This window comes from Stigmatopora argus, chromosome 12 (assembly GCF_051989625.1).
Source record: "Stigmatopora argus isolate UIUO_Sarg chromosome 12, RoL_Sarg_1.0, whole genome shotgun sequence".
In the NCBI taxonomy this organism is placed as follows: domain Eukaryota; kingdom Metazoa; phylum Chordata; class Actinopteri; order Syngnathiformes; family Syngnathidae; genus Stigmatopora; species Stigmatopora argus.
This window is the reverse complement of record NC_135398.1, coordinates 11927921-11944029: the sequence shown is the minus strand read 5'-3', so window position 1 is coordinate 11944029 and position 16109 is coordinate 11927921. Positions and strand designations below refer to the sequence as shown.

At 39.8% G+C, this 16109-nt stretch overlaps 1 protein-coding gene and 1 long non-coding RNA gene across 2 annotated transcripts; one reads left to right on the top strand and one right to left on the bottom strand.

Moving 5' to 3' along the window:
• The first annotated feature begins 1878 nt into the window (after window positions 1-1878).
• LOC144086203 (uncharacterized) lies at window positions 1879-2344 on the top strand. The gene is made up of 2 exons (XR_013304375.1): window positions 1879-2007; window positions 2239-2344. It is a non-coding gene; the product is annotated as an uncharacterized LOC144086203 (long non-coding RNA).
• A 2432-nt stretch (window positions 2345-4776) lies between these two features.
• LOC144086199 (uncharacterized) lies at window positions 4777-13161 on the bottom strand. The gene is made up of 14 exons (XM_077616044.1): window positions 13026-13161; window positions 12071-12179; window positions 11671-11880; window positions 11113-11214; window positions 10219-10369; window positions 9484-9791; window positions 9315-9416; window positions 8971-9118; window positions 8616-8896; window positions 7746-7847; window positions 6981-7122; window positions 6607-6908; window positions 5840-6526; window positions 4777-5180 (listed from the first exon to the last, which is right to left on the bottom strand). The coding sequence occupies exons 1-13, from the start codon at window positions 13043-13045 to the stop codon at window positions 6374-6376; spliced, it is 2130 nt and encodes a 709-aa protein (XP_077472170.1). The 5' UTR covers window positions 13046-13161; the 3' UTR covers window positions 4777-5180; window positions 5840-6373.
• Between the last annotated feature and the right edge of the window lie 2948 nt (window positions 13162-16109).

Genomic DNA, 16109 nt, shown 5'->3' with positions numbered 1-16109 from the left:
CTCGCTACTATTTAGCTGCCATTGATAAGGATATCCTAACTTGGTGGTGCGAGTGGTTAGCACGCCAGCCTCACAGCTCTGGGGTCCTGGGTTCAAATCCAAGTCATGTCCATCTGTGTGGAGTTTGCATATTCTCCCCGGGCCTGCGTGGGTTTCCTCCGGGTACTCCGGTTTCCTCCCACATTCCAAAAACATCCATGGTAGGCTGATTGGGCACTCTAAATTGCCCCAAGGTGTGTGTGCGAGTGTGCATGGTTGTCCTCTCCTTGTGCCCTGCGATCGGTGTCCCTCGCCAGGAGAGAACTGGGATAGGCTCGAGCACCCCCTGCGACCCTAATGAGGATAAAGCGGTTCTGAAAATGAGATGAGACAGCTGCGACACATAAAAAAAGCATCAATGAGTGGTTAGCGCGTCGGCTTCACAGTGGGGGACCTGGGTTCAAATCCACCTCAGTCCAAATGTGTGGAGTTTCCTTGTTCTCCCGAGGCCTGCATGTTTTTTTTCTCCGGGTGCTCCGGTTTCCTCCTACAGTCCAAAGACATGGATGGTAGGCTGATGGGACACTGGAATAAAGGTGAGTTGATGTAAAATACTAAGTAAAAATGTTACTTAATATTTGGTAAAAATTGTGTACTGACACGTACTGTTTCATAGCATCACGTCCACAAAAATCACGACTATTCTACGTCCTCTTCAAAACATGGACATTGAGTTGGGAGGACAGACCACCTTGTGGAGCGCGGTAAGCAACACCATCTTTTCCACATTCAATATGGGCAGGGTTACGCCTATTGTCGACGCAGCTGTGTAAATTAAGCACATGCGCAGTATCTCATTCTTTCGAACAGCAATTTCTATGCTGGCGGACGACGAATACGCCAACGAGGTAAGGCGTTGAGCAATTTACTCGCATTAGTGCATTTTTATCACGCTAACGGGAGATTTTTTCAGGATCAATTGAGCCAAAATTGCCAACAAATGTGTTAATTTAATGCCAGGTTGAACATACCGTCGCCAATTTAAGTTTGGGCTCCTTCCCCACCGGCTGTGTGCCGTATGTGACTAGCTATCTTAGAATTAGCGTCACAACGACGTTTCCCATTTGACTTAAAAAGAATGTTGTCCGTTTTCTCACCATATTGAGTCCTGTAGAAAGACTTTTAATTTAATCAAAGAAAGCTGAGACATCCACGGACAGTTTGCTCGCTAAAGGCTCACTCAAAAATGACATCGACGAGGCACGACTTAGTTCCTGGTGTGTTGCATGTAATGATAGTTTTCACTGCGAGTACTAAACACCCATTTCCAATTTGTAATTGTTCAGTTTTCACACAAACATTTATACAAAAATTGTTAAGCCAACTTTCTCCTAGCTGTTAACGTCAGTCTGTTTATTTAATCACCTTGTCTGGAAAAGGGAAATTAGCACGGGGCACTCACCAACTTATTTTCATTCTTTATGTTGATCGTTTATTACATTTCTTGTGAGATTTCTCTTTCCTGTAATAATTGTTTGGCAACTCCCAAATAGCTTGGTTAAATCAAGTTTTCCTTGTTTAGCATCAACATGGAGCTCTTCCTGCATGCCCGGAACACTCACAACCTTGAGGTTACAGGAGAGGAGACTGGGCCAGATCAAGGTAAAACTAGTTGCGAAAAAAGGCCCACCAAGCCTATCTGTTGAATCTCCAGCCTTTATATATGATAACTTTTCTTTTTCTTTTTTCACGCATCAGGCCCGTGTCCAGACTGGAGCGTCTCCAAGTGATCTTCCTCGCGGGTTGCCTGCTTGAAGATGTGGCCTCTCTAAATTCTGCACTTTGGAGAATGCTGGCTGGCTTCTGAGAGGGAATGTATGTTCTGAAATCTATGTTAAGAATTATATCACCATGGTGAGGTTTTATTGAACATAAGTTGCCATCTGTTGTTGCTTTCCCCCCTCTTAAATAGGTAAAGTCCACAGCTCTCTGGATCATGCTGGCAAAGTGAGGCACCAGACCCTTAAGGTAAGGATATTAGCAACTTTTTTTAAGCATAATAATTAATGTTGGCCACTTAAATAGATTTTGGAACAGCATTTTAGAAGTGTCTTGAAAAAAGACTTGGAACTAAATCCTGGCAAAGAATATTAAGATAAAAACACTTATTTTTAAGTGTTTTTGTCTTAATATTATTTGCCAGGATTTAGTTCTTAGTGTAAAGATCTGTATGTATCAAACAATGTCTTATGCCTGCAGGTGGAGAAAAATAAGTGTCCACACTAATCAACACTTCAATGTGATGCCAACTCCTAAGTGTGCAAGAGTTAAAATGTTTTCCTGTCAATAAATGTTTTTAACTTGACATGTTACTTGCATTTTTTGCTAGGTAAATGTGAAGAATAAGACATGCATACAATTCAAGAACATTTATTTTTCAACAAAATAAGTGGGTTTCGAGATAGGTTCACACAGGCCATCCAGCAATTAAAAAGGGAGCAGTGCTATCATCCTTTGGTAAATGGACAAAAATCTTCTTCCCCTTGGATGGAATTCTGCAAGAAAAAAAAGTCAGGGTTCCCATTGACCAAGTCAACATAAAAAAAAACAGACGGGACTATTTAAGTGACAAAAAAAACTACCAAGTTAGGTATTTTCTATCAACATCAAAAGGATACTTACCAGGTTAGCCCTTCTTCCTTTCCTCAGTCAGCAGGCCTCCATCCCACTGCAAGGCATAGGAGGAAAAAAATGGAAATATTAGATATACCTCTCTGATGACAAGCTCAGAGTCAGAGACTCAAAAATGATCCAATTCCCTCTAACAATTTCTCCACCAATTTCGTCACACGCAGTTTCTGGGTGTGATGACAAGTAGGCTTTTTCTGTTGTTGATAATGACGACAGGGCCTATGTCCGATTATTATTATTAACAGGGATCCAGTCTATTTTCCATTTCTTCCAACACACCAAAATCAAATGATCGTGATCAAGCTTCTGGACAGTTTGCTGACGAGTTGATCATTTGATTCAGATGTGGGGGGAGATATGGAAAACCTACTGGATAGGGGCCCTCGAGGACCAGAGTTGGAGACCCCTGACATTCTTGATGTTTCCAGAAAAGTCTGTTCTCGTTGAGGAACTGAAACACACAATGGAATGATTACTTTTTAAACATAAAAAGCTACAGGTAACGCAATGTAGCCAATTTGTTTGCAAACATTTTTCGGTCTCCATCCGCGTGTGGCTACATCACGCGAACGTAGCATGCTCCCGTCAAAAAGCACTCTTAAAATGAGACATGGGGCTTAGAAATCCCCAAATGACAACGTACCGAATTCGCTGGAATGTCCTGTGAGAGCTTTATCAGGTCTTTCTCTGGTAAATCGTCACTTCTGAGCTGCTCTGCAGTCCACTCCTGGCTCATCCGCCATTTTGAAGGTTGGCGGCGGTCATTTGAACTCTGACCTCGGTCATGCGCATTAAAGATAGACACAAAAATACATTGTTTTCACAATAACCTGTATTAGACAAATACGGAGCATAAAAATAAAAGGTTAAAAAATCTTTTTGTGTGTCTATTTTTTGGTGCATTTCACATCTACGCCTTTATTGCTACGTCTGAATCAATCCAACCGTCAATAACTATTTTATGGCTATAAAACCTTTACTCCAGCTACAGCTGCGACACATAAAAAGCATAAATAATAACCTCATACAATTGAAATGTTATTTGGGAATATAGCCACATTTTACTCACCAAAAATCATTTCTTATTTGTACACAAAATCCATCCTCCTTTCCTCCTTTTCTATTGCCATCGAAGCTAATGCTGAAAGTTGAGCCTCTCCTGTCGTATTTCTGGCATAGTACATTTTTAGGGCTGAAAATTTCCGTTGCCATTTGTAACAGGCTTGTTTGCTTCGGAGTTGTCCGACCTTTCTTAATGATGTCCAGATTTTCTTGAAAAGTCCGTCTTGAAAATGGCTTTGACAGTAAATCTTCAACCATATCCATTTCTTCTCCTCCTTCAGCCATTGTGGGTTGACAAAACTGCTATTAAATCAACAAAACAATATATTTGCTATACACTTTGGTAGCTCTGGCTAGTCCACTCTATCACTAGCCAATCATAGTTTGTGAAAACGATGACGTAACCCTACGCCTAGGAGGCGTTGGTGTCGCCAACTCGAAATCTGATTGGTTAAAGCAACAGTTTTATCAACGCTTATTTTATGCTGCAGCCTTCAGAACTGATTGTGAAGGCCTCCATGTAGATTTCTGACCATAATAACAAATAATGGCTGAAAAGTGATTGGTTAAATGCTTAAATATAATAACACATCTGGAAGCAGCGCAACCAGGGGGAAAGCAATGAAAGGAAGCTGACGGACAATTTGGAATTATTTAACAAGTATTCATGGACAAAATATAATTAACACCAGTCTGATTCAGATATTTTTTAGGCCAGCAGAGAAGGCCTTACAGGCCCTGACGGTCCACCACTGGTAGACCCCCTTCTTTCAACTTGCTGAAATAGACCCTCACGCACACAACAAACTGTCAAATGTCTGACAGTATTGGAATAAAAATTCAGATTCAGCTGAACCATCAAAGTGTTCATTCCACCTCGAGGCAAGGCCATGGCACCTCCCTTATTAAACTTATTTACCACATTTTTTCTAGCTTTGTTGCTTTGACTTCTCACAGGCAATAGCGATTCAAAATGTCCGCAAGTTTCCATTTTCACTTTCTCCAAATGTAATCGCAAAGCAACAGTCTGACAGAGAATGCTAGTTCAAATACTTATAATGTACTTTATTCTTCAGGTTTTCACAATACATAAATACTTTACAATGATTACACATCAAATGAACACAGGTGATAAGTATTTGTGAAGACGGTTAGGTTTCTACTCTAACAGTTTAAACTTGTCAGACCAGTAAAGTCTAATGAGCTGCTTTCATGAAAACTTCCCCTGTCATACAAGATCTACATAAATCCCACACAGGTACTTACAGTTAAGTACTCAAAAAGAAAATGTAAACTGGGGAAAAAGGTTAAAAAAAAGGTTTACATGGGTTTACAGCCAGCACTGTAAGTGGTGTTGGAACTTAAGGCCTCTTCATTCTCCGCTTTTTGGATGTCTTACCCTTGCAGCACAGTCAGAAGCACGATTACGCTCAGGAGAAGCATCATGACTGCATGGAAAGAATTGATAGTCATTTTTCATTACCTTCATACTATGCCTTCAATTTACTAAATAACCATTGCCCTATTGTTGGTGTGGATATTGCCCAACTTTCCTTATGGGTTAAATTATAAACCCTACTATCATATCTTTAGAATAAAAAACAACAACATAAAAAATGTGTTCTATGAAGTTTTTGGGGACTGTTGTGGATTTAGACTCCAAAAAGCTGTAGTAGCAAGCAATCCTATCGGGAACTTGATCTTCAAATTTTAGAGGACCCACTTGGTTTTCATTTATCTGGGATGGTGATGAACCAAAAAGGATTTATCCTTTTCTCAATGAATCATTACACTGCCTCAATAACGCCTTAAACCTGTTAGCTGCCATTGTTTTTGATAAACAAAACCGATTTGATCAAGAAATAGATTGGATGTCTGTTGACGACAATGGAACTGAAACATGATCATTCACTGCTAGCCCTCCCAGTTCAAAGTTATTTGACATTTACAACCCTAAATGATAGGAAAAGAGTTACACTACATTTTTGTTTTGGGTTTTAGCTATGATAAAGTGGTTTGTGACTCAAACTGAAAACTCGAGGAACCAAACTTCAGAAATGCCAAAGCTCAAGACCTTAAAAAAAAACAAAAAAACAATTACGGTTACCATTGCTGCTCTTTCCAGTCCAGGCGGCATTCTCTATTGTTCCATTAGGTGAGGTGAGATTCGCCCTTGCGGTCAGAACGATATTGAAATCTTGGGGTAAATCTGAAAAATTGACAACAGAGCATGAGACCTTCCAAAACGCTGACTTTTTTTCCATTTTCTTGACTTACTGGTACTTGGATTCAGTGTTCCGTTTGCTAGAATGATGTCTGCGATCAATCCGTCGGTCTGCCTGGTTGTAGCTCCGTTTAAGTTCAAGATGTTGAACTCGCATTCAACTGACCTGTTGCCTCCCACATCCAGGGTCACACTGGTACTGTTCTGTGGTCAGAAGGTGCTTGCTCACCATATGTTTGCCAACATTTTGTTCATTTTAATCATTTACTATATCATTTCCCACCCTGCCAGGGGCTTGCCCGCACAAAATTGAGGAAACTTCATTCCAGACACTTTTAGGAGCCATTGATTGTTTGGAAAGTGTAACTTAATGCTAGACTTCTCCAAGACAATAGTGTAGCATTTACGGCACATTTATCAGGTAAGGTTTGAGAGGGGGCAAATAAAAACGCTAATAAGGCTCACCTGTGGAATAATCACAAAAGTATCGTTTGCGTTGTTTCTCCTATATGTCTGAAAGATGCGCGATCCGTTATTACTGTTTCCACAGAGGTAAACTGTGCTTGTTCCCTGTGGAGAAACACAGGAAAAACCTTTGATCAACATTTGAATCTTGTACCTTCTGGTTCTGATCTGAGAGTGTGACTGACCGTTGACGCATTCGGGGCCAGTGCTAGTGCAAAGAATCCCCGAGTATATCCGCTAAGTCTGACGCTCATGTTGAAGGCACCGCTCACTATATTGCTGGTGTTGCTCGACATGAACTGACACATGTTCTGTTGAGAGGGGTCGCAATTGTCTGGTTGGTCCACACACAAGTTGGTAATATTGCAGCCATCCCGGGTGATGTTTAACTCAGCCTCGTTAAACACAGGCATAGCGACATTAGCCATAGGGTTGGTAATGTCTAAGGGTACACTGGTAAAGCTGGGGTTGAAGGCACCTATTACACCTGGAGAAAGGAAGCCAAGTCAGAAATATATTTGCCATCATCACGCGCAGCAGCCTCTAGCATCTCACTTACCACCCTCTATTGCTCCACCTCCCACTGCAACGCTGAACATTGGGGAAGACTCCCTGGTCATCCTAGAGGTGTTTAGGTTAACAATGGTGAAGGTACATTGGATAGATGAGTCGTTCACAAAGCTGCAGACATCCATCACTTCCTGATAAGACAGATACAGTGTAGATCAAGGGTGTCAGACTCGGGTTGGTTCGCGGGCCGCTTTAACATCAACTCGATTTCATGTGGGCTGGACCATTTTAGATATAATATTTAGATTTTTTTTTAATAAATGGATTAAATGAACTGGATTGAAGGCCCTGAATATTCAGTTTTTTTATAGATCTAAAACAATGTTTATTTTAGCTTTTTTTAAATATATTTTTAGATTTTACAAAATGATTTTTGAACTAAAAACAAAGAAAATATGGATTAAAAAAATAGCAATTATCGATCTAAAAGGGGGAAAATCAGGAAATTTAATATACATCTATACTCTTCATTTTAATTTGATCCTAAAACAGAAAGTCAGCACTCATGATTTACTTTCCTGGGCCACACAAAATGATGCGGCGGGCCAGATTTGGCCCCCGGGGCGCCACTTTGACACCTGTGGTGTAGATAAAGCAACTAAAGTCTAATTGAGGGCCTCTGTGGGTTTGGCACGACAGTCATTTGGAACTAACTTGAAATTTGAACAGGAGACTTATGACGGTCACATATGTGACGTGTTCTAACCTCTGGTAGCTACCATTGAAGTATGCGGAAATAAAGTGGAAGACTCACCTGGTCGCTTTGACGCAGACTATTATCGGAATTGTTTCTGACCAGTCTTTGGAACACAAATGCACTGCCATTTCTACCACAGAGATAAATATTGGTAGATTCCTGAAAAGAGAAACAAAAATGCATTAGTAGGCTTGTCCTGCATTGTTGTCAGCCATGAAGATTGATTACAAATATAGCAGAGTAATAAAATATGGTTTCGGATTTTTGGGATTCACATCATTCAGAAATTTTAATTGGTTGCGGACAGGATTTTTCTGGTAAAGTTAAACTTCATCTTGAAGTATTTTACAATATAACTCTGAATGCAATAGACGTCCAATCCATGTGATTTGGTAAGGATGTGGGTGATCATTCAGTGAATGACAATTTTCAGCTTTTCATATTAAATTTTTTTTTTTTCCCAATGGGACATTTTCAAAGGGCATCAATTATTTGTGGTGGTCCACTACAGTTCTAATACTATGTATATCAATATAATGGTTCCAATTATTTGAACGACAAAAGCCACATTTTTGCAAAATGCGCCTATTTCGTATTTTGATTTATTGGGCATTGGGGGATAGCAATGTTTTCAAAGCATTTCTCTAATCGTGATGCAAAGTTCCCATTCAAAAATCCTAATTAAAAAAAGAATACCCAATTTCTGTTATACTGGACAGGTTTTTTGTCTTTCAGAACCTAAAAATGCAGAGATTTCTATTTGCTGACATGATTTTCCTGTTAAAACACATTCCCTGTCATGTTATGAACTACCCATATTTATTAATTCACCCATTTTTGATTCCCTTGAATGGCTTTTTTGTATGAACAAATGAATCCCTGAACCTCAGCCCATTCAGAACAGCTTCTGATCCTGCCATGCCTCACCGTCATCCCACTCTGTGTGAGGCCCAGGGCAATGTAGCTGGAACCGGTGGAATCTCCATCCAATTCCACTGTGATGTTCAAAATTTCATTCGCAGCCATCGTTTGCAATGATGAGAATAAACAGCTGTCCATCTGGGGGTTGCAATTGTTCGGGCTCGCAATGCACAGTTTTGTGTTTCCGCAGTCTGCGTTGGTGATGTTTTTTGGATAGATTGTGCCAGCAACATTGGTGAGGTTCACTCGACCGCCCATCAGCTCATCCGTGAAGCTCTCAACTGTGTCTGAAGAAAACCGTGAGTGTTTTAAACAGCGCAGTGTCCAATTTTACATACAAATACCCCAAAAATTCACTAACTCATATTGTTCACCACGACCGTTCCCAGGACAACAATGGCCGTGTTTCCATCCCGCGTCTCTCCCTTATTTCTTGTGTCCACATTTTGAATGGTAAATTCACATTGGCTAATGTTCTCGGTGAGTACATAGCGCGCCATCCCTGTGTCCTAAACGTGTAAAAAAAAGACCAGATATTCAAAGCTATCGACGGTGAGAGGCGTCCAATCCATTTTGACAGGGAGGGGCCTGCATTGAGCAGTCACTGTTGGCCCCTGAAGTTCAAAATAGATTGGTCATCCATCAAATCCATTTAACTTTTCATCTCAGCAGATGTTTCAGAAGAATACAGGAATGGAGGCTTACCATGTCATTTGAGACCACAGTATTATTTGGGAATCTTGTCACAATTCTGAAGAAGAATCCCCCAGTGCTATTGCGTCCACAGACATACAGCACGGTGTTCTCCTGCATACCCATGAGGACTAAATTTTAATACATCGTTCCCAACAATTACAATTGCATAATCTCTCACCGCCATGAAATTCTGTGTGAGTCCCAAGGCGATTCCTGTACTGTTGTCGCTGAAGTTCCCGCTCAATCTGACAGTCAGGTTAAAGCCGGCCATAGGGGAGTTTGCGTTCAAGGATGCAAACAAGCAGGCTTGGTTGTTCACAGGGTTGCAGTCTTCTGGTGTCTCCAAACACAGGACTGTCTCGTTGCAGCCTTCACGGGTGACGTTCAAGGGAAGGGTGACGTTCAAGGGAATGGTGACGGTGCCATTTGCCTCGGTGAGGTTCACACGCATGAATTCCATAATCTTAGTGAAGTTCTCCACCGTGTCTGAAGAGGGGGAAAATTTAGACATGGTGGCTTTAAACAAGTGGGCATTTGTTCCTTGGCTTGCATGGAAATAATCTTGACATGAGCACAGCACAGTATTCAATATGCTGAGTTTTCTTTTAGCCAGTGAAGATAAAGTCCTGATCATTCCCATCAGTTCCCTTTAACTTATTTATCCAATCCATTAAAAGTTCACTTCCAGTTACCTTATTTGCCTTCAAATAATTTCTGGAATTTTCCTGAATTAGGAAAATTCTTTCACTTTGCCAACTGGAGAATTACCTTCTTAAGTTTTAAGTTGTGGATGATATAAACGTATTCAAAAGCCAGCAAGACGTGTTGCAAGTTCTAATGTTGTTTAGCACCCCGTTAATGTGTGTACAGAGCCCTAATAAACTAATAAACAAACAAAAAACATACTACTTACTGTTTTCAGTTGTCAAATCTACTCGTCCCAGTATAACAATAGCCGTGGTCCCGTCTATCATCTCATTCTTATTGCTTGTGTTGACATTTGGAAGAATAAATTCACATTGAGTATTGTTCTCATTCAATCGGTTGCGGATCTGATTTGTAGTCTGAAAGTAAAGGTAAGGAAAGAAGAACATAGGGTTGAAATTTGAAGAAAAAAAATCAATAAAAATTCACCGCCTTTGACGACAACGGGTATTCAATGCTGTCCCCGTATAGTTTTAATGGATTGAACCTCTATCATCGTCAATGGCAGTGAAGAAGTTGAAAGTTCTTAAATAATGGTGGCAACTTTGTAAAAGAAAAAAAAAGTTGTTGCTTTAGAGGCCATTCCACAAAAAAGAAAAAAAACTGATGACTCCCATAATATTCATTCAGTTATTTTCTGTACAGGCTTGTCCTCACAATGGTCTCGGGAGGTGCTGGAGCCTATCCCAGCTAACTGCGGGCCCCAGGTAAGTAGCAACCTGAATCGGTGGCCAGCCAATCAGAGGGCACAAGGAGACAGACAAACAATCCTGCTAACACTTATACCTAGGGGCAATTTAGAGTTTTCAACCAGTCTACTCTGCATGTTTTTTGTGATGTGGGATCCCAGGAGATTATGCAATCTCCACAAAGCAAGGACCACCCCTGGGATCGAACCCTCGAACCCCAGATCTGTGAGGACAATGCGGTAACCACTTGGCTACTGGGCATTCCCAGAAAAATTCTTCCTATTTTTTATAAGAGATTGCTCTTCTGATACCAAGTTGACACAGGATCAGCCTTGACAAAAAGGAACACTGACTCATCACATGCTAATTCATCACCTGAGTTCAATAAGAAGAATAAAGGAACGGAGGCTTACCCTCTCATTTGGCACCAAGTTATTATCCGGCAATCTCGTTACGGTGCCAAAGAAAAAATTCCCATTGCTCCTGCGTCCACAGACATACAGCGTGGTGTTGGCCTGCGTACCCATAAACACCAAAATGTTAATTCAAGTTCACCAACACACTGAAGTAAAAGTCAACATTTACGAGAGGGGCTGCGTTTAATTCCCATCATTTGCTCTTAGTACGACAGACATTTCTGAATCCTGACTATTCATAGGGGAAAACATTAATTCATTTCCTGCTACCGACGGTGGTAGACGCCCAATCATTTTAACCAAATTGGACATCCATCACTTTCAAAATCACTAAATCATTTTGGGTTTCTCTGTACATACTCAATCTTCCTCAAATGTAACAAAATGTCATTTTTATTTGGAGCTATCCACCTTTTGTCCTAGAATTTTACAATTTTGAAAATTCTCCCAATCTGTCTTCTCTGTTTTATAATCTGTCGTGATAAAATACTCTATATAATTTGCATCAATTATTCCAATTAGTGATGGAATTTACCAAGCGTGGGTACTTCTTACCTCACTGAAATTCTGTGTGAGTCCAAATGCAATTCCAGTACTATTTTCGCTGAAGTTCCCGCTCAATCTGACAGTCAGGTTAAAGCTGTCCATAGAGGAGTCTGCGTCCAAGGACACAAAAAAGCAGTTTTGGTTGTCCTCAGGGTTGCAGTCTTCTGGTGTCTCCAAACACAGGACTTCCTCGTCGCAGCCTGCACGGGTGACGTTCGCCTTAGGGAAGATCAAACCCAGTAAGTCTCACACCCACCTTTTTGGCCATTTTAATTCACAATGCTGGCATGAATAGTGGCTGACATCATGAATTGAACATCTATTGGTGTCAGTGGCAGTGAAAAATGATCATTCACTGCCAGCCCTCCCATTAAAATTGACAATTTAAAGCAAAGAGAAGGAAGCAAACCTCGGTGCTGTTGTCAAAACTCAAGTGGTCTGTTCCCCGGACGGTCGGAAACACTGCCAGAACAGTTAGGAAAGCCACTGCGAGGCCGAATCCTCGATCCATTCTCCAACTTAACAAGTGAGAAGAAGAACAAGACGACTCAGTTGAAATGTTTTCCTAACTCGTCAATATTTGCGGAGACAAGTAAAAATGGCGCTCCTAAATCAACAAATGATGAATACAAATTATACTTATTTCGTTGATTTATGAGCGAGTATAAAATTGACAGTGATGAGGATCATTGGTCTGTTCTGTTGTTTTTCCAGGTAAATTGGATTTCACGACATTTCAATGCATTCATCATTGTAATAAAAACTTACCAATTTTTTTTTTTTAATTAATGTTGTATTCCTGTTTGGACTTGAGTGATTTTCAAAATGGATACATTTATAATTAAAATAAAATTATTATGAAAAATACTGGATCATTTTAAATGTTAAATTATACCTCAAAAATGACCTTTTCTATTGATTAAAAATACAAGATAGCACACAGCCTTTCCTCAACCACAAAGTAAAATTCATACATTAAAAAAATCACAGAATTTTCTTTTCCTTTTCGATCAAATTAAAACATTTTTAAAAAGTAATGGAAAATTTGTATTAAGAAAGAACAGCATATTTTCATTTCGAAATTATACACTTAAAAAAAACTCCATATGGACTTTGCATTTTATATAAAACTTAACAATTCATGAAATGGGAAAACACAATACTTTTATCACATGAAAGCAAACTATTTCCAATAAGCCTTAAAATCCCCATCATCAGGTTAAATTCCCTTATTTTTAATTCCCAGGTTAATTTGGTACATCCACAGTCAAAACATATTTCCAGAATGTCAATATTTGTTCCAAAAAATTTCCCTAAGTCCATCACCCAACATGTTCTCAAAATTAAAATGAGCTGAAGCTTACCTGAGTCTTTGAAATGTCATCTCAAGGGTAACTTTTTTGCTTCAACTGAGCGAATGCGTGTGGGGAGCAGGTGCGCGCCTTAAGTATGCTCGCGAGGATGTTGGGCTGAGGTGTGGCTTCTGGAAGAAACTCGTCCACCTTCAAGGTACATTTCGTTTCCTCTTCCTGTCAAAATGCTCGAGAGTACTTTGGAAATGACGCAAATGGGTTTTCCCACTCTAGACCTGCTTATTAGAAAATTCACAAGTGCATGCACCAATGTAGAAAAATTGAATGGTGATAACATGAAAACACATTCTATAGTTCTTAAGAATGTTAATTACTCTCATTCCACATTGTTAATGCTAAGTGATTAATATCTTGAGATTAAAGCTCTACTAAAAAAATAAGATGACCTTTATTAGTTGTACAATAGGGGATTATGCAAAAGCTTGAAAAGTTTTACAAAAATAAAACCCTTTAACTGTCAAACCGCGGCCCAACGTCCGAGTGCTTAGCCTTAGTGCATTGGCCTCAAAACTCTGGGGTTGGGAGTTTGATCCCAGGTCGCTCCTCACTGTGTGGAGTTTGCATGTTCCCCCTGGGCTTGCATGTGTTTTTTTCTGGGTACTCCGGTTTCCTTCCACATTCCTAAATAACTCAGGCCCCTATATTTCCAAGTGTGAGCGTGACTGGTTGTTTGTCTGCTTGTGCGCTGCGATTGGTTGGCCAACAATTCAGGGTGTCTCCCGCCTGCTGCCCGTAGTTAGCTGGGATAGGCAGCACCCCCCACGACCCTTGTCAAGATAAGCAGTTCAGAAAATGAATGAATGAATTAACTCTCAAACGAATATACATTGTCGTGTCGATTATGACTTTATTGTTTACCATTGAGAGTGATAGTCATCTAAACTTTAAATTCTAAACCAGGGGTGCTCAAACTTTCTTTGTTTAAGATGTTTCTTCACCACCAAAGAGTGCTGAATTGAAGTATATATTCAAGGCATATGTTTGAAGTGTCCAAGATCAATGTATCGGTTAACGAACAGCTGTGACAGCTTGTTTATGTTAGGGGAGGCTGTCAGCATATGTTAATGTACTCATTAAAAGAGTCATATTTATATATACACATGTTCAAATATCACACATAGATATCATTCAGGCTTAAAGGAAACCAACAGACTGCATTAAATATTACTGTCATGCAATCTATCACTCGCACCTTTGTGATCAATTTGTAGACCGTGATCGACCTAATGAGCATCCCATTTTCTAAACCATTTGATTTGGAATGGCAATTTGCGATGAATCTTTGCCAAGCCTCAAGTTGAAATGAACAGGACATCTATCTCTGTAAATGGCATCAATTTTATAAGAATATTATTAGATTCGATAATTTCTTATATGATTCCATCCCCCCGAAAATCAAAAGGCAAATTTAAACCGAAAGCTCCTGAACTGTCACGAGTTTGACTTTTGAATAGAATAGTTTACAGTAAAGGAAGTTGACATTACCAAACCAACAACAACAAAAATATACCAACTGACAATCAGAAAATGGCATCCGAAAAGATTGATGGGAGGGTGTGGTGACTGACATATAAAAAAAATACAATGCCAAATGTTGCGTGACTTACATTCCTCTTAAATTGATTGAAGAAGTTGATGAGCAAGTTGTGTCACTTGGAGTTTTTTTTAAATGAATGTTCGTTGTATTTGTGGTTTTAAAAAGAAATGACAGTATCGTCCGGCAAAACTGAGTCAAGGAATTTAAGATGAACTCATCCAAGGAAAGAAAAAAAATACACGAATCAACTGATTCATAGTGGACACACTCATCACCTGCCTAAAGGATCGGCAATACTATAGTGACATTTTTTACTCTTGCGACAACGAGAACAGTTAGTCTTAGACATAACGTACACATTTGGAAATACTGTGGACATTTGAGAATTTCAATGAGTAACTTTGTGAACATCAGTGGAAATTTGAAAGCATTACTTCCAATATGGCTTGCAACAATGCCATTTTTGAGGATGACCGTTTGTTCAACTGTTAAGGCTCAAGGGGAAACGATAAAAAGGATCCATGACTTCTATTCTTGTCAATGGCCCTGAACCAAGATCACTCACAACCAACGATAAAAAAAAGTCATTCAATTCCTACGAGTGTCTTCCTTTTAAAATAAGAAAACTAAGAATTTTCTCCCATTTTATTGTAAATTGACATTTAATACTAAAGTGCAAGGAACTGTGTGTTACTTAAAACAAAACATGGACTTTTTTTATAACCAGAAAAACTGGCTAACACAACAATACCCCATTGTACTGGAATGCTCTCCCTCCACGTCACAATCTCACTGTTTGGTGATATGAAGAAAGATAAAGGCATTTTTGGATGCTACGCATAGTTACGGGAAGTGTTGCATACCTGATGGACGGCATTTCAGGAGTTGACACATTCCAGAAGTTACTTAATGGAAACATGATGGAAATAAATGCACACAACAAAACACTAAAACTTAAACAAAATAAGTGCATTTTTCAACTCTATTGGTACAAAAATATAACCAACAGTATGCTGTCACTTTTAAAAATAAAAGGGAATAAAATTATGTTAATTAAAATCTAAATGGCAGACTAGTGTGGGAGTGACGTGTGTTGGCCTCACAATCCGGTACTACACGGTTGATTGGTCGCCGGTCTTTTGGTCGCCGATCTTTTGGTCGCTGGTCTTTTGGTCGCCGGGAAGGTTATTGATAATTACCATTTAAATCGTTGCTCAAATTCCCTAAATACAAACTGCGAATTACTATTTAGTCATACTTAATGCCCTAGTAATTATTAGGCTAAAGAAAAGCTCCAAATTTCCCGGACTTTTATTGTTTATTGTTGGAGAACTTGTTAAGACCCTGACGGGCGTACCTTCCTAAGGGGACAACTCATGTACATACAAACTCTTATACACTCACGTCCGCTCAGTGAAACTGCTCATGCCCATTGTTGGCTTTTATTGATGCGTAGACCGTGTTGTTTTACCTTGTTTTGTCGCCGGTCTTTTGGTCGTCGGTCTTTTGGTCGCGGTCCGGGCAACCAAAACACCGGC